An 18,701-nucleotide genomic window follows, 5' to 3' on the forward strand; every position below is an offset into this window, starting at 1 on the left:
AGACACCATTGTGGACATCCGTGATTGACAACGTTCATCAGATGAGGGTGAAGTGCCGCCAAGTCATGGTGCACTTCACAGTGAGACACAAGAGACCGAAAGGGTTGCGTTAAACAAGATTGACAAAATGTAACTGGTTATTTATCTTTCTCTCCCAGGTATTTGAACCTTCCTTTGGAGTCTGGAAAATGCCTTTAAATACTTTTCAATACTCAGCTTTGTGTTTACAGTTTATTCTCAGATTTATTGTATTTGATACAAAGTTTGGTTACTTTTCTAAAATCAAAATTTTGAAAGTTATGAAATGCTTCGCATTGGATAGTCTAACAAATTTTACAAAATGAAATTATCTCAGACCCGCAATCCGGATTTGTAAACGGACAATTCATTCATAATTTACGATTGGTGCTTGACTCAATTGAATACAATCATTTAATTTTAAACGAGACTTTTACTTCATTCTTAAGACTTTTTAAAATCATTTGTCATGATTGAACACAAATTTATATGAATTAACTTTCAACAATGGTAATACTACTCTCATTCTACCAGAAGGTGCATGTTCAAGATTCTTGATAAGTAATTGCATTAAAAAAGTGTTAGTACAAATTACATTGTGTTACATTAACTTATGTTGAATACATCAATTAATGTAATAAATAAAGATAGAAGAATTCATGTTAAGAGGAGAGAAATGACCATTGTGGAAAATGTGAATTTCCCAGCCGGTGCTGACCATCAAGGTCGTGAATGCTGTCCACACTTTTCTTGTCTTTTTACTTGAACAACAACAAATAGAAATGCTAACCAGTTGTTACGTAATAATGTGAACACCAATTTTCTATGGCTGCTTGCTTGACCTTTCTGTATCGTCCCACAGCAATACAAAAATAAAAACATTTAAAATGAACCGCGAAAAAACGCATACGATATTAAATGAAGGACATTTTTCTAAAATCCTTATAAAGGCAAGATGTATTTATTAGTTTTTTCAAAACGAGATCGAATTTCACATGAACAAAAGTCATTTTTTTAGTTTTAGTCAAACTGAAACATGTTTCTTCTAAGTAGTTCACATAAAGAATGCCTGCCTATCGATTGAAAAACAGCAGAGGCGACGTTTTTTTAACAGTGACAGCGTCTGTGCTTTTTGTGTTGTTTACAAACATTGCTAGAGGCAAAGAGACAAAATGATTTACATCTTTGTTTAGAATAAACAAAAAAAACACAACAAAATGGTTGTCACTGATCAAATTGTAATTAAATTCAATTTAGTATTTCATTAAAACGTGACCATTTTACAAATGACCACAAGGTGTCAGTTTCTTTAGCTTTCAAAAACAAAAACTTCAACGACTTCTACTCTCACCAGAGCACTTATGTATCTGAAGCTGCTGTTTACTAGAGAATCTTTTAGCACAAATTGTGCAGGGAAAAGGTTTCTCTCCAGTGTGTGTTCTTCCGTGCGTTTTCAAATTGCCGCTTTGAGAGAATCTTTGGCCACAAATTGAACATGCAAAAGCTTTTTCTCCACTATGTGTAGTTGAGTGTCTTGTTAGATGGCCCCTTGTAATGAATCTTTTTCCACAAATTAAGCAGGCAAAAGGTTTTTCCCCAGTGTGTGTTTTCATGTGCTTTTGTAAACTTGCGCTTGCAGAAAAGCTTTTTCCACAAACTGAGCACGAAAAAGGCTTTTCTCCAGTGTGTGTTCTTGTGTGATTTATCAAAACTTTTTTTAGAGAGAATCTTTTACCACAAACTGAGCAGACGAAAGGCTTTTCTCCAGTGTGTGTTCTTGTATGACATCTTAAACGTGACTTTGAAGAGAAGGTTTTACCGCAAACTGAGCAGATGAAAGGTTTTTCTCCGGTGTGCGTTCTCATGTGAGTGTTCAAATAACACTTCGAACGAAATTTTTTCCCACACTGTGAACATTCAGAGAGTTCACGCTTGCGTTCGCGTTCATGTTCATCACCATCATTGTTTTCTTCATCATCGTCGTCGTCAGCCGCCTCATCATAGCAATAGTCTTCATCTTTTTCATCATCATAATCATCATCGTTGTCGTCATCGTCAGTGCCAGGAGAGTCTGACATTACGTCGTCATGATGCGCTGGTGATGGCCCACCGGGGTCTGCATCGCTTTCTGCTGTCATGTGCTGACTTAAGGTGCTGCTGCTTGGAGGCTCCGCCCCTCTGTTCTCCTCACTCTCACCATTGTCTTCATTTTCACTCTTTAAAAGGACAAAGGTCAATAATGACTTGTCTATATCTTCCTCCTCCACTTTTTTTGTGTGAATGGGCGTTTCCTCCTCTGTGATGCAAGGCTGTTCCTCTTCTTCCTCTTTAATTTGCGGGAAATCTGGCTCCTGCTCCCAAGGACCAGGATGTTTTTCACCAACATCTGCAGGACAAGACAAACGTGTGTAAGTTTGGTTACGTCAAATTTGATTACATTATTCATCGTCAGCATCGAGGTGGAAGTGGGCATCAATTTCTAAAACCACAATGGACAAACCCTGGAGGCAGTCACTGTTAAAGTTCTGCATCGCAGAGAGGCAGCCTCAATTTAAACTGAACCTTCCAATAAAAGTAGTTTACTTGCCGTGAAGTATCCTTCGTGAGCAATGTCTGTCTTTGGCGGCGGAAGCCCATCTTCTAAACGTTCAAAATGGTGCGCGGGAGAGACGGAAGTTTGCTTCATTAAAACACAAGAGTCATTAAATCCCCAGCATCTTACGGCACTGGAGACATTTATTTCAAAAGAAGAGGGTTTTTTTTACGTCACGTCCGCTCTTCGCTGATTGGTTAATTCTGCTGTCCGGATGCTCAGGGTTGACGTGCCTCAGAAATGCAGTTGTCTACCCACCAGACTCAATCGTTGTTACAGCAATCAGTCTGGATTTCAATGCTAGCGTTTGCCAACAGTTTAGGTGCTTTATCTTGTTGCAAAGAATTTTTCTAAACAAAATATAATTTGCGACGAGAAAAGTACAGTCTAATGGCTGACGACCGTACGGCTAACATTTGTGACCTTGGACGAACCGTAACGAAAACAGAAAATTCGCTGCTTTCGAAAACACTTTAATTGGTAGCCTATCGATGACATACGGGCTTCGTCTGACTACCAGTGTCATCTACTTATGACTGGAATACATTAACAATGGAAAATAGTCACTAAACAAACAAACCTGCTGTGTGTCGCCCAACATGAGGCTCCTCACAGAGAGTGTCCAGCCGTTGATGTTCTTGCTCGTTCTCCTCTTTTATTCTACAGAGTTCCTCCGCGTACTCGGTAGTTGTTCTTGCAAACATTTTTTTCACGCGATAATCCCAACACGTCGCTAACTGTTGCTCACAAATGCGTCTCTGTTAGCGGCTAGCGAGTTGAGCTAAAACGAGAAGCTTCAAAGCCTACTGACACAAGTTTATCCCCATGCAAAAATGTAACAAATCATATTTTAATCTCGTTAAAGTAGGGACGTATTGGGTTGATGATTCAATACGTTCAGTACAAATTCGGGAAGAATAATTGAGGCGAAACGCGAGGTCTCGGGAAATAGCAAGCGCATTTTAGAATGGCGTTGATTTAACGTCACTTCCGCTTTCGAGCCCTGGCTCCAGAGCGCGGTCAAGGCGTGGCTCAACCTCAACATTTGACTCCACCCACACGGATTCTATGCGCCTTATTTTTTCTTTTTAGTTAAACAATTTCCTTTGTGGTCATGATGCGCCGTTTTATAGTGTCACGCTTACTTTTTAACACTCTATCGAACATGGAAAATTACGAACTCTCAACCCTCAAACAGTCGGGGCGGAGCTATGAACTGTTTGGCGGAAGTGGTCGAAACGGCCATTTGACGTTCATTCTGGGTCAACCGAGGGTTGTAGAGCCACGAAAGCTTGTATTGTGTGTGAGGGGGCCTCAAGGCCAAGCTCCACAACAACAGTTGGAAGAATGACCTCAAGTTGTACAAAAAAAAAAAATCCTTGTATGACGTGACAAACAATTTTTGTAATATGATTTCCTTATTTGCTTGTATATGGATATTCTGAAATTAATAATAAAAAAAACTCAAGGTGCGGCCATTTTGTCCTGAACCATCCTCTGCTGTCAACTGAAATTGACACCAAACTATCTTTGGGGTCGCATTTAGATGGACAGTACTACTGTTTCAATTTTCTCCACACCAAATGAGGCTATCCCTGTTGTTTTAAGTTTTTAGGTTAATTAGTTGTAATATTTAATGTATTTATCAGTTACATGTAGTTTATTTCACACATTGAATTTTTGTTGAGGGCATGATGGGGAAAAAAATCTGTCCGGACATGAAGCCCAAACTGAAATAAATACATTTAAAATGAACCCTAAAAGTTAACTCATTCACTGTCAGTTAGTTTTGTTTTCATAAACAGGCTTTTCATTTTATTGTTAACAAAAAATGTTTTTGTTTTAGTCATACTGAAACATGTTTCTTCAAAGTAGTTCACATCAAGAATGCCTGCCAATGGATCAAAATAGCTTAGCAGAAGTGATATGTTTAACAGTAGGACGGTGTTTGTGCTTTAAAATTTTACAAACGTTGCTACAGGGAAAGAGACGAAATGATTTACATTTTATTCAAGTTTGAAAACAAACACTTAAAAAACAACAACATCGCGACAACATAATGGTTCTTCGGTCGCAGATCAAATGAAATTGCTTTAGCTTCTTAAACTCGTCATTAAATTCCATTTGGTATTTTATTTAAAACAGACAATTTTACATTTGGCCACCAGGTGTCCGTTTCTTTAGTTTAAAAAAAAATATCAATCAACCAATAAATAAAGCTTTAACGTCTTCTACGCACACCAGAACACTTGTGCATCTGAAGCTGCTGTTTACTAGAGAATCTTTTAGCACAAATTGTACACGGAAAATATTTCTCTCTAGGGTGTGTTTTCAAATTATCACTTTGAGAGAATCTTTGGCCACAAATTGAACATGCAAAAGCCCTTTCTCCACCATGTGCAATTGAGTGTCTTTTAAATGGCCCTTTGTAATGATTTCTTCTTATTTATTTTTTTTACCATAAATTAAGCAGTCTTTTCATGTGCTTTAGTAAAGTTCCGCTTTCAGAAAAGCTTTTGCCACAAACGGAGTAGGTAATGGGCTTTTTTTCCAGTGTGTGTTCTTGTGTGACTTCTTAATTGTGTACAAATTCAGGATCAATTGACACATATTTCAGCCTATAATAAGAGCTAAACCTCAAATGTCCTCAGTGGCAAAAAATTGCACTTCCAAACGGTTGTCTCGCGCCTGTTTGGGCTTGTTGTTGTCAAAAAGGTGGGGCTATGCCAAACACTCTGTTGATCTCGACTGTCTTCCACACACGCCGTAGTCGTGTAGAGTGAAAGAATGTGTGTGGAAGAGCGTGTGTGTGGCGGGGATTAAACGAGCCCAGAGTTCAGCGCCTTTTGCCGTCTTAACGCTGCCTGACAAAACACAAGAAAGACCGCGAAGAACCCAGTTCACCGGCAACTATTTTCGCCGAATTTCCTTTTCCACCAACAAGAGTACCGGACGAGTTCATACGAGAAGGAATATCTGCTGCATTCTGAAGGGAAAGTAAAAGCGCAGCCTTTCTTTTTGTCTTTTTTGGGCAGTTTTTTTGCAACGTTACTTCTGGTAGGAACTAGGAAGTAAAAACGCCACACTTCACCTCTCGAGCGCGACGACTAAACAAGTTTATCCCCCTTCCGCCCCCTCTCTCCATTAAGGCGGCATTTAACACCACTTTTCCACGAACCACGGAAATATGATTACTACAGGTGTATTGGGAGTATATGACTGAAAGTAAAACAGGTGGTGGGGGATGGCGGTGTTTCAGGCGTGCCAAATCGCAGGTAAGTGATTAATTTATCGCAGTGGTTAATTTGCCGTGCAGGCAACTCGCCACGCAGTGTTTTGCCGTGAATCGTACGAGAGCTACAAATACAAAATCCTGCGCCAGCTCGTAGGCTCAATTCTGACTCGTTTCAGCGGTTACTCAGTACATTTTACTCTAAGAAGTCTATATTTTGATTACACTAATATTAGACATACTTATGAATGTTTTTTTCCCCCCACTTAACAATTGAACAGCGCTATGCAGTTGAACGATTTCTACGAAGCTTGGAAAAATAATAACTAACAAAATGAATGGGGCCTCTCAAATGTAAAAGAATTGGTAGTACCAAGTAGAACCGTAACACCGCAATCTACACATTACGCTAAAATAACTTATTCACGGCCACCCTCCTGTAATCATGGTAAAATAGCTGTTTCACGGCAGGCCCAGAACTCCTCGCTCCGGTAATTGTCCAATCAGAGCCGTTCACGGCAAAATGACAAACAAGATTGTTGCTGGTCACCGCAAAATAACCTCTGCTTTAATTTATTATTGACTGTTCACATGCTTGTATTAATGCTTTGAGTCTACCAAGTATTTTTTTTTCTAACGTGAAAGGCATGTTCAATTGTAAGTGATTAACTTGATGTTGACTGTCTAGATCCTTGGATCAATGCGCCCTTCTTGTGTATTTTTGTCTGTGGGTCAATCTTAAAATAATTCAAACTAACACCAGGATTTAACCATCGCATTAATTCTAAACCACTGAGCCACATAGATAAAGTTTATCTTAATTGGTCTAAAATATCTATTTACTACAAAATGTGTATCTCTGTTTATCTAGGCTGGTGAGTGGTGATATTTGCTGAAAAATGAACATTTAACCTGCGTATCCACCTGTTGCCATTCGCAAAAATATGGATTAGTGTTAAACAAAGAAGGCTCAGATTTCACATTATTAATCTGTAAATAATTTGAGAAGAGATCTTCATTTCAGTATAGACACATTTTGTGACATTTTTTTTGTAACATATGGCTCAATAAAGGAAACACTCAATAGCCACTATTAGCCTATGGGTGAGGTAGCTTCGCTTTTGATTTGCCAGAGCAATTTATCACTTCTCAACTGCATTTTGCAATTATTGGCAAATTGCATCTAGTAGTGAATTGAGTGAGTGAACAGTACGAGAGTATATCATAACCAACCCCTACTTACCACTTGGATATAAACGCCAGAGCAGTGATTCTCAATTGGTGGGTCTGGATTCAAAAGTGAGTTTTTGGTGGGTCACAGACAGCTAGTAATTAAATGGCATACATTTCAATTCTGAATTTTTCAGAACAATACAGAGGTGTTTTTTTTTTTCATGCAACTATACAGCAGTTGCTTCGGTTGGAGATGAAGAGGTGCTCCTGCGACAGACAAAAAAAAAGTTTGACCGGTGGTTTTGTTACAATGCGCTCACCTGATACTATTCCTCAGCCCTCGCAGCAATGGGAAGATGGCTTTTTCGCTTACTTCTCTGTCACATATACTGCAATGATATTGTCCCGCATTGTAACATTGGAAAAACTCAGCCAAAAATATCCAGGTTGTATTTGTTCTGACTGCAGTTCTAAGACTAAATTTCCCATGATTTTTAGACACGGACACCAACATGTACGCCTGCTAGCGATTAGAAGATAAGATAAGTGCCTATTTTTGAGAAAATCAAATGATTTTATGTGCGCTTTATAATCTGAAAAATACTGTAAATTAATGTATATGCATTTTAAGAGGCTAATTTTGAATGAAACAAAAAAAATCTCAAAGGGCAGTTGAGAACCATTGCTCTAGAGCTCCAGGGGATGACGTCAAACTGTGTGTTCGAAAGTTTGTAACATGGATAGCAACAGCTGTTGCGTCCTGCTGATTTCATGACATTGTTGCTTCCATCTTCTGTTCGGTGTAAAATAATTGAGTCCCAAACAACACAATGGCGTAGATAAAGCGCTTTATAAAAGTAGGTTAGTAGAATTGATAAAAGAGCATGGAGCTATACACTCCAATTTTGTCCCACATCCCCAAAACATACAAATTAGGTTCATTGAAGACTCCAAACAGTTCTATTTGTGTGAATGAATGTTTAACACACTTAGAAATTATCTGAAAAATGGATTCAGAAGGGATTAAGAATTTGCAACATTTCGCATCTTTTTGATTTTTACATTGACTGTACCTTCCAAAAGCAGAACCTTTCAACCAATAACAATTCCCGTCATAGTAACACCCCCACACTATGAAAAGGTCATGCTATCAGAATCAGAATGCTCTTTATTGTCATTGTACTCAGTGTGTAATGAGATTGGAGAGCTCCCCACGCCAGTGCAAGATAACAATAATTTAATTTAATATACAAATTAGATTAATTAATGAAATTGGAAAATTGAAAATAGAAATTGGACACTTGCATATCACATGGCAATATGAACGGCCATGTTTGAAAATCACGCGAGTGCATGTTAGTGAGGGGCGCGGCTTTGATCAAAGACTAATTAGTGTCGCCAGACTACTACGTTCAAATCATGATAGCGCTTTAACACTGGAAGCTTACTTGTCAGCATTCTCATACATATTTTTGATGCATATCATCAACAGCAAACACATGGTTCTGCTCATGCGGGCGGACATTTTGACTAAAAGAAATATGAAAGACAAGGTTTTGCATGCATGTGTGTGTGTGTGTGTGTGTGTGTGTGTGTGTTCTCAGCGGGGGCTGGCTTTGTGGCCTCAGGCCAAAAAATGTGAACTCTCTTATCAGAACTACATTCTCCGACATGCTGCAGCTCATCAACTCTTGGCACGGACGCCAGCAAACACCCACTTGGCAGGTTGTCTTAATCAGTCAAGAAACAATCGCGAGAGAACACATTGCTGATTGGTCAACAAAAAATGAGCCTGGGCCTGCGCCCTCAAATGGAGTGGAATAAAAACAACACAATACAAGAAACCACGGTTGCAAAAGCAATGTTGCAAACACGCCTTTTACTTGCCCTCCAAGTCTTGGCTCGGTGTGTGAATCTCTTATTGTGTTGATTTTTGCAGGAGAGCTGTAGTTGACACCCCGCTGAATGCTTTTCATGGCCCCGCATTAACATCACTATGGCACTGACAGAATTACTGCGGCGCCGCAGCCTTTCTTTCTTTGTCGTCACTTTTCCATCTCCTTTGTTTGCACGTTTTGCCGTCGATAATTTTTTAGGCCCTGTGTGACAAGATTCTGATGCCGGTCCAACTTTGTGTCTTTCACTCCTCCCTAGTCAGTCTCTGTGGTCTGTGCCATCCATCTCACCATGGACCGCCTGCTTAGCGGCACCGCTAAAGGGGCCCTTCAGTTAGCACGGACGTCGCCGCTTCACAGATGACACGAGTTGCCCGTACTACCGGATGACTGAAACAGTACATCTTAAAGTGCCCTCACACAAAGAAGCCATGGGTCCCCTGCTCTGTATCGGCGTGCTTTGGTTCCTACCTCTGGCCTTGATGCTGGATGATGACTCACCTTTGGACTGCGTCCCCCGCAGATATGTTCCCTATCACAGTGAGTGTTGTTACTGTCTTGTCAAAACATTGGATCACAAGATTACAGTGGAGCCGCCGAAGCCGTCTGTTCGGTGGTGCTGGTTAAAGTAAAAATCGTAAATGAAATAAATGCAATGTCTTGATTTATGAGTTTAATTTGTCCCTTGACCATATTTGTGACTCAAGACACTCTTATCGCAAATCATATTTCTGTATTGAAATACCATTAATCTCTTCTGATGTGCTTGCCTTATCCTCCAGTATACAATTTAATACATACATATTAGGGCAAGATGATATTGGAAAATCATAATACAATTGCCATTTTTATTTTATTTTATTTTTTTCTTCCTTCATTAATGCAATTACAATTTGTCATTATATTTTTCACGGTACTCTTCATGTGTTGTTTAACAAACGCAAAGATTCATCTGTATTAGTACAATAAACAATATCTGAATTATTTATTATCCATATATGTTTCATTTTACAGGATAGGATTTTTCTTAAAAAAAAAAAGGGAGGAAGTGGCTTAAACCATGCCTATGGCCCAAAAAAAAAAAAGTTTGGCTTAAATTCATATAAACAAACGCAGTAACAACTACTACATTTGCTGCACTGAATGTCAGTTCACAGTAAATTCTTTGTTTTATGTTTCCCATTAACTTTGAACCAAATAGCAGCACGTTTAAAAATGAGTTCACGCTCATATCTCAAATTTTTACTCGCAAGTCAAAGCAAGAAATTGGCTAAGCGACGGCTCGTATTTAAAAAAAAAAAACAAATCTAAGTTGTGGTACTAAACTAATGCACAGTGAAATAATTCACCCGGGTTTAAACTACCGCTGAAACTGTACAGGCAATGATTTAGCCAAAAATGTAACAATCATACATCAAGTGTGAAGGGAAGTCCCCATCATAACACAACTACAAATAAAACTACACACGCTTGGAAGGCAATATCATGTTTTTCATGTGCTAAAATGTTTTTTTAATTTCATATGCTATTATGCTTTCGCTTTTATAGCATTACATAACATTTGATCTTTAATCTAATAAATTGTATTGCTCATGTTGGTGACGTCACAATTCAAAGAAATTCACACCCTCATGCAGCTAATCACATATTCGATGCCAAATAATCATTTAAAATCCAACTTTCATCCAGAACCTTTTGGTTCAACTCCAGATTGGCACACAGGAGTCGCCACCAAACTAAGAAAAAACGGAATCATATTTGAGTTAATCCCCATGTGTCCCTCGTCCCTCAGGCGACAACATTCGCCTCTTTCGCGACGAGGGCGTGTCCAACTATACCATCATGCTGTTGCGAGAGGACATGAAGCTGCTGCTGCTGGGTGCCCGGGAGGCGCTGTTCGCGCTTGACCTGGAGGACATCTCCAAGAAACAGGCCTCGGTAAGAACCACCGATGCCGTTTAGGCCACTTTCGCCTTGCCACATGACTAGTGTACGGTTTGAAAATGTACCAGCTAAATCTCCAATGATTTATGATTTTATGGCTCGGGGCAACAGCAATAAAACCATGGGGGGGTGTGGCTTCGTATGATCACGGGAAGACTTGAGAAGGCCCACGATTCACTTTTTCTCACATACTCCTCGTTCAATAGAATGGAGCAAGTACAATTACTGCTGATACTTTGCCCTGTAGACTATCGACGTCTCACTGAAGTATACTATCGCTAAGCATACAGTTGCTCACACCCTGGACAATTGTTGAGTTATGTGAATTCTCATTTTTTGAGTGTTTCATGGAAAACAAATGTGCATATATGGACAATTTGGAGAAATTACAATCTTTTCCAGCACTCTAGAAGGTCCTAGTAACTTCTAGATTGGATAGTCTGAAGCATTTAACTCAGAACATTTGATGTGTTTATTGGTTTATTAAGATGTAACAACTGAGTATGTTTTATTTTATGTACTTTAATATCTACTAACTAATTGTTGTATAATTTGGTGTTAAAAGATAAACAACCGACAAATAAAGTTTTAGCAACTTAGTCTGGCCAGGGTATGACATAAAAGTTATATGTTGTAAAACATCTGACACAAAGAATATTTGACCCTTTTCTCAGGTGAAATGGGAGGTGACGCAAGAGCAAAAGGATGACTGTCAAAGCAAAGGAAGAGAACCTGAAGTGAGTTTAAATATCTTCGTGGTTATTTCAAATCCTTAAAATGTTGACATACTTGTTTCTTTTTTCGAAATAGACAGAGTGCAAGAACTATATCAAGATTCTGCACAAGATGCAGGATAACAGAATGTACGTGTGTGGAACCAATGCGTTTGATCCAGAGTGTGATTACATGGTGAGACTAATTCATCTTGCGTTCTCATGTGAACACAAGTCTGGAATTAAATCATATGATTATCTCTTGTAGGCCTATGAAAATGGGAAACTGAATCTGGAGAAGACAGGTGAAGATGGTAAAGGGAAATGTCCGTTTAACCCGTTCCAAAGACATGCCTCCATCATGGTGGGTGAGTAGACATTGTACGGCAGCGGAAGGTACACTCATCTTGACAATCTTGGCTGCCAGGATGGCCGAGTGGTCTAAGGCGCCGCGTTCAGGACCCAGTCTCCCCAGGAGGCCTGGGTTCGAATCTCGAATTTCCCCATTGTGGGACTAATAAAGGGAATATTATTAAAAGTGTGCATTCGGGCTGAACGATATAGAATTTTAATTGCAATTCCATACAATGCGATCATGTCCCCGTGCAGATCCTTTCCTCTGAGTAACAACTTCTCGCTTCTGTGGCGGCAAATAAGCACCACTTCTAATAAGCCTTATCATTAACTCGTTTACTGCCATTGACGGCTAAAGACGTCCAAGATCCTCCCTTTTTTTTTTTTTAACTCAGCTGGTAGTGAATTAAAGGCAGATGAGGAGTAGCTAATCTCTACACATGCAACACAGCAAGAAGCGACCGAAAAAGCCAATGCTAATCGCTAAGCTAACACCAGAAAAAGTGGTGAGGTGTACAGCACACAGTCTGCCTGGAACAGCATTAAAGTAAAGATCAACCCGAAATAAACCGCAAATTAGCGGGTAATTTAGTGTCGAGAGTGAAAATAATTGAACAGCAACACATTAAGCACACACACCCAGAAACCGGAAATTAATCAATGTAATTGGGAAATGTGACTCAAAATTGGAATGTTAGTCATAAAAATTTCATTTCAAGGTCAGCCCTAAAGTGTCCATGACTAAATGTATTTGTGTTTTTGACAGACGATAACTTGTACTCTGCCACTTCAATGAACTTCCTGAGCTCGGAATTGGGTTTAATGCGCAGCTCTCCTCCCATTCGCACTGAGATTAAAACCTCCTGGCTCAATGGTGACATGCGCTTGACAATTTGGACACTGTTTTTCCAAAGGATTCAGCTGCTGACAACTTATTGTCGTTTCTCTCCTCTCCGTACTAGAGCCCAAATTTGTCTCCCTGACTCAGATGCCAGAAAGCGACCTGGGCGATGATGACGACAAGGTCTACTTGTTTTTCAGTGAGACGGCAGTCGAGTATGACTGCTACAAGAAACCGGTGGTGGTTTCCCGGGTAGCTCGTGTATGCAAGGTGAAACAAAAAAATTGACTTCTCTTGGTCTTGTTTCCTCTTAACACTTTCACAACTGCTGCTTTGTAGCGCAATCTGGTTTCTTCATGTTTCCTTTACTTAGATCCTACCCTGCTTCAAATTTTGAGAATGGTTGATTTGAGAAGTGCCTATTTTATACATAACTAATCCTTGGGGTTTCTTTTTTGGGGAGGGGGGGAAATATGAAAAAAAAATGGATTCAACCTTTGCTGATTACCATAAATTGTTAACTACACAGACAAAGAATTATTATTTAATTTATTTTATTACATTTAATAATAATAATAATTATTTTTATTTTAGTTGCATAGTTGTGATTTGTTTTTTCAGAGTTAGGCGATAAAAAATACTAAAATAATTGAGTGAGTCTGCTTGTAGGCGTGGCTCTAGTTTTGCCCAAATGGTGCTTATCAGCTTTTGTTTCAAGTTTTCACTTGTACAAAACTAATGAAAAAAATAACAAAAAGTGTTTTCAAATCTGAACAAATTGGAGAGTTTAGAGCATCCCTGAGTTTTCTATCCATGATTTTTGTGACTTTTTTTCCCAGCCATTTTCTTTGCAATTTGGACAATTTGGGGGGAAAAAGTGCCTGCAGCTGGAGATTAAAAAGATTTGTGTACAGACCTTGGTATTTTTCTTTCTTTTTTTTTTTTTTTTTTTTTTTTAATAATGTGCTTTGTCAAGTAAGAGCTAAAATTTGGTGTAGTCCTGTCATAGTGTGGAAAGATTGTCATCCAATGAGTTGTCTTTGTTTTCCCAGGGAGACATGGGAGGTCGGAGGACCTTGCAGAGAAAGTGGACATCCTTCCTGAAAGCCAGGCTGGAATGTCCTGTTCTGGGCTCGCAGCTGCCCAACATCATACAGAACACGTACCTCTGGTGTGACTCCAAGAAGCACTGGAATGAATGTTTATTCTATGCCATCTTCACCCCACAGTCGTATGTATTTTATAAAATCATATATGGAGTGTTTTGGTCAAGACTGCATTCTTTGGAATGCCTCTCGCTTGCTCATCTTTGTGTATTTTTGCTCCAGCGACACGTCAGATGTGTCTGCAGTGTGTGCGTACAGCATTTCTGACATCAATCGAGTCTTTGCGGAGGGGCAGTTCAAGACGCTGGTCCCCGTCGAAACCTCCTTTATTTGGGTGCCGTATAGCGGGGAGGTCCCTGAACCTCGGCCTGGATCTGTAAGTGCACACAAATCTGTTTATGTAGATCAGTCCTTCAAAAGATACTTTATCAGAACATCCCCCCCCTCCTCAGTGTCAGACTCAATCTCTGGACCTCCCGGACCAAACGCTTCACTTCATTAAAGATAGGCCACTCATGGATGACATTATTCAGCCAATAGGCGAAAAACCTCTGCTGGAGAGAAGGGGAGCTGCTTTTACGTGTATTGTTGTTAACCAAGTGCAGGCGACAGATGGCCTGATGTACCATGTGATGTTCATTGGCACAGGTGGGTGGATATACTTTACATGTCACTACTAACTTTGTTTTGCAGGAACAAATGTGAGGCTAATGTTGCATTTATTTCATTAAAAAAAACAAACCATAACGATAATGAGAATAAAATATTATATTTAAGACGCCAAAGGTCTGTCTAGTGTTGGAGTAGCATTACACATTGTTAAAAAAAACTTGAATTCACACAACAGATGAAGAAATTGTCTGTAATTGTTTCAGAAACATTGTAATATGATCACATCTTCGTGTTTTTTTTGTGATGGGTACCCACATTTTAGTTAGAAGTGATCTTCAAATACACTCAAGTTAAGTGACAAGAAAAATAGAGCAATGAGGAAAAATATTTTGCGTTTTCCACAAAAAACGTGGGCTTAGCTCCCACCAAAATCAAAACAATTAATTTAAACAATTAAAAAACAAACAAACAGGTGAATCCACGGCTGCCGAACAAGACCTTAATTGCCATCAAAATGTCTTCAATCTTTCAAAAGTCTTATGTGTTAAAAGATGACAAATGGGATTTTCTGACTGTAAATACCCTCAAATCTTAAAATAAATGAACGTCCTTAAAAATAAAAAAATAATAAAGTGAATGACTTTTGTGTAACATCATCACGAAAGATGATCCAACAAAACAGTGTGCTGGTTTTAATTTTTATTTATTAATTATTTATTTTCCTCATTTATTATATATTCGGAACATTGAATTGAATTTGAAATGGAATTAAAAAATATTGAATTCTACTTGCTTTAAGCTGTAGCAACCTTGGGTATACTTTGGAGTTTTTATCACAACTAATCTGAAATATACAAACTAATTGTGAAATACATCGCCTTTTTTTCCACCCGCATAATTCTCTGCACTTAATCCTCATTCTGTTTTGGTTTCTGTGTGGCCTTAAAATTATTTTTTACCCTGCAACTCCAATTATTTGACATGTTTTCAGAGGATGGTGCCCTTGTGAAAGCAGTAAACTACGATGGCGAGATGTTCATCATTGAGCAAGTTCAGATCTTCCAATCCCCTGAGCGGATTAAGGTTCTGACGTTTTCCGACGTCACGGTAAAATACAGCTCTGTCATTTACGTCGTTTTTTTTATTTTATATGACAGGCTAACTGCATTCATTGATCAACATTTACAGGGTCAGCTATACGCAGGCTCAGACTACGGCGTAGTACAGGTGCCTCTAGCCACCTGTGGCAGATCCTTGTCCTGTTTGGACTGTATTCTCACCAGAGATCCCCACTGTGGATGGGACACAGATACTGGGAGTTGCGTAGCCCTTTCCAGTACACAAAGGTAGATATTTTTCTTCATGTAAAGAGCATTATGACACTTGACCATATCCCAAACTAAGTGAAATAAATGTGATCTGCTCTAGGCAACTCATCCAGAGTGTGAGGGAAGGAAACGCCTCTCTCTGCCCAACGGCTGGTGAGTGTGTGCACTACGGTCACTATGGCACTATCATCGCTAAAACAGCACTGTTGGAGTACATCTGTGTCCGTTTAATCCCAAAGAACTTTTGTGAGGTCACTGATGTTGGACAAGTCGGGCTTTTTAAGACACTAAGACTGTATTTCAAAGGTATTGCTGGAATCAAAAACAGTTCAGACCAAAGGGAAAAAAAAACATTGTCAAAGAGCGCAGACCATTTTCAACACTTCAGATTGGTCATTCATTTGTAAAAGAAATTTTAAAAAATGGACTGACCAATAAATTTGGGGAAGAAAATACAAAATATATGTAATCTCACAAATGTGCTTACTCAGTGTGAAAATTGTGCCTGTTCAGAGTTTTGTTTGCATTGCAAAACATCACTTGGTCAAATTTTTCATTCTTTTTCTAGGCTTTGTGTTGCATGACAAGTGAGCTTCAGATATGCCACACAAACAAACAGAACTACAGAAAAAAAAAAAATCATGGCCATCTCCCAAGATAGACAGAAGCACAACTGTTTGGGAAAAACACTTTCCTCTGATTGGTCAGGCGTGAATGGGAGGATTTTCAATTGTTCCATAACACTGATAATATTTTATCCACACTTGCTTTTTTTAACGATGTCATGAGTAGGAAGTCAATGGAGTGGCCAGCCCCTTTGGGGTGGCATTAAAAATGCTGCTTCTGAGGAAGAAAAACAAGAAATGCAGAATAATTGTGGAGTGTTGTGGTTTGCAATACCTGTTCAAATGTGCGCCAAGATTTTTCTTTTTTTTTCCCAGTAAATATGAGTTGATTAAAAATATTACATTTTTATATAATGTGCAGTGTTCCCAATGCATGGCAATAAAAACTCTTAAAAGGATTTTGACCTTGTTTTTTGAAACAACTATTTGATTAAAATGTATGACTCAATGCTTTTGGTTCTGATAGTTACAATTTTATTTGCATTCAAAGATGTTTTATTTTTTTTTTTTTTTCAGACCCTGTGCATGTTGTGAACCAATCGTTCTTGCCTGGTGGGAGTGTGAAGCTTGTCTGCCCTTCATCGTCAAACCTGGCAACAACCAACTGGGAGCAAGACGGTCGCCTGGTGGCCTCTTCGCTTCGCCATCAGATCCTAAAAGATGGACTCCTCATTCTCAACGCCTCGGACGCTGATGCCGGGCGCTACCGCTGCCTGTCGGTGGAACACTCCAAACTTGCCAAGTACACCGCCACAGTCGCAGAATATCAGATCAGTGTAAAAGGTGAACCGAGATTACCTCAGGCTCAGAGGAAAGGCTCCGCTGCGGTCGGACTGCAGGTTGTCGTCGGGCTTCTGGCTGTTTCTCTTGTGGCCCTTTTGGCCTGGAATTTTTACAACGGCCATCTACCTCTACCCTGGAACTGCAGCAAAAAGAAGAGAGGAAAATCTTACGAATCAAATGGCCAAGAGGACCCAGGTCCACTGTGAGCCACCTGTCAGGAAGGGAGCACAGAAGGCGTAACAATATCCACACAGAGGTCATCGTCAATTCTTTTGGGGAAGGGGACCCCACCGGAATGAGTTTCCTGTCTGGAGTGACTGACAATGAGTCTCAAATTTTAAGACAATTGCATACTCATTGTGAGAACTTGTAAAGGCGTGAATGTGACTTTTTAAGAGATACTTTGGGCGGTTTCAGCAAAGAAATGGTCAAAGCTGGATGTAATTGCTTCTCTCTTTCTTTGTTTCATGTAGTTTTCTTGAAAAATTGCTCCTTGAGTTTATTAAGCAAAGTCTTTAATTTCACATGGGTTTACGTTCATTCTTGTATACGAATAGGCAGAGCTGGGCACTTGACCCTTTTTTGCCCGTCAGCCCTCCGGCCGCGATCTCTGTACCGTTTCGGTCTCGACACTCCGGCCTTATTCACAAAAATTGTCTGCCCCCGACCCCATTCCGATGCATTCTGAGGCAATTTTTGTCGTTTGCCCATTTCGCGAGTAGGTTCATTGCACGCACGAGGGCCGATTCGTGGGCCAGACTAAAATCAACCTTCAGGCTTTATTAATCTATCCCTTTTTTTAAAATGTGTCCCCCCCCCCCCCACTGCAAAATGGGGACGGATTGTCCAGCTTTGCTAATTGCCTGCTCATTAAATAAACAACCAAGTACACTTTTTTAATAAAATGTCTATATCAGGAAATGTCTGACTGGATTGTAAGGACAGTCTTGTATTTGTGTTAGGCACCATATGCACACTGTAATTTAGCGGCTGTGTGATTAAGTGCGCGAGAGAAAATCCAATTGAGGCTGTCTTAATGTGTGAGGTGTGTATTTGTCACTCTTGGGGCTTGAGCACAAATAGCCACTTGCTTCCGCATGTTTCCTTTAAAACTGAGCCATTTTCATTATTCACAACTTTTGTTACAGGGAAAAGTTATTTTACCTAAATGGCTCTTGTTGTTCTGTTTTGGGTACCATATAACTCAAGATGGAAATCTTGGTTGTTTTAAAACGTCTGTAATGTCACTCATCCCCAAATGACGCCCAACACATTTGATTATTTTTATTTGTTCATGACATTCCTGGTTGCCCAGTTGTTTTTAAAATGGCATTATTTCAGAAAATGTGTTAAAATCCACACAGTAAGCACTGTGTTAACACACCAATCATCTGTCCTGTTTGTTTTTTTTAATACTCTTTCGAGCATGTTTCTGTATTAAAGCAAAGCTAAATCCTATGAGGTTCGTGTATTTTACAGTGTA

General features: G+C 39.4%; 2 protein-coding genes across 3 annotated transcripts; one reads left to right on the forward strand and one right to left on the reverse strand.

Moving 5' to 3' along the window:
- Window positions 1–957: 957 nt before the first annotated feature.
- Window positions 958–3,614, reverse strand: LOC148325965 (uncharacterized). The gene is made up of 2 exons (XM_088310298.1): window positions 3,192–3,614; window positions 958–2,404 (listed from the first exon to the last, which is right to left on the reverse strand). Exons 1-2 carry the CDS (start codon window positions 3,313–3,315, stop codon window positions 1,350–1,352), a joined length of 1,179 nt encoding a protein of 392 aa, XP_088166424.1. The 5' UTR covers window positions 3,316–3,614; the 3' UTR covers window positions 958–1,349.
- Window positions 3,615–5,288: 1,674 nt separating this feature from the next.
- On the forward strand, window positions 5,289–18,676 carry LOC148325966 (semaphorin-4E-like). 2 transcript variants are annotated; one of them, XM_088310291.1, is made up of 16 exons: window positions 5,289–5,668; window positions 5,761–5,886; window positions 9,171–9,451; window positions 10,704–10,849; window positions 11,530–11,592; window positions 11,666–11,764; window positions 11,837–11,936; window positions 12,689–12,796; window positions 12,885–13,033; window positions 13,816–13,994; window positions 14,092–14,245; window positions 14,322–14,517; window positions 15,473–15,588; window positions 15,670–15,827; window positions 15,910–15,962; window positions 16,952–18,676. In XM_088310291.1, the coding sequence occupies exons 3-16, from the start codon at window positions 9,298–9,300 to the stop codon at window positions 17,422–17,424; spliced, it is 2,148 nt and encodes a 715-aa protein (XP_088166417.1). In that variant the 5' UTR covers window positions 5,289–5,668; window positions 5,761–5,886; window positions 9,171–9,297; the 3' UTR covers window positions 17,425–18,676. The 2 variants fall into 2 exon arrangements, with proteins under 2 accessions (XP_088166417.1, XP_088166416.1); XM_088310290.1 differs by having other exon boundaries at window positions 5,289–5,886.
- Window positions 18,677–18,701: the final 25 nt, after the last annotated feature.

This window comes from Idiotropiscis lumnitzeri, chromosome 12 (assembly GCF_059441095.1).
Source record: "Idiotropiscis lumnitzeri isolate Australia: NSW breed Sydney's pygmy pipehorse chromosome 12, RoL_Ilum_1.0, whole genome shotgun sequence".
Classification (NCBI taxonomy): Eukaryota; Metazoa; Chordata; class Actinopteri; order Syngnathiformes; family Syngnathidae; genus Idiotropiscis; species Idiotropiscis lumnitzeri.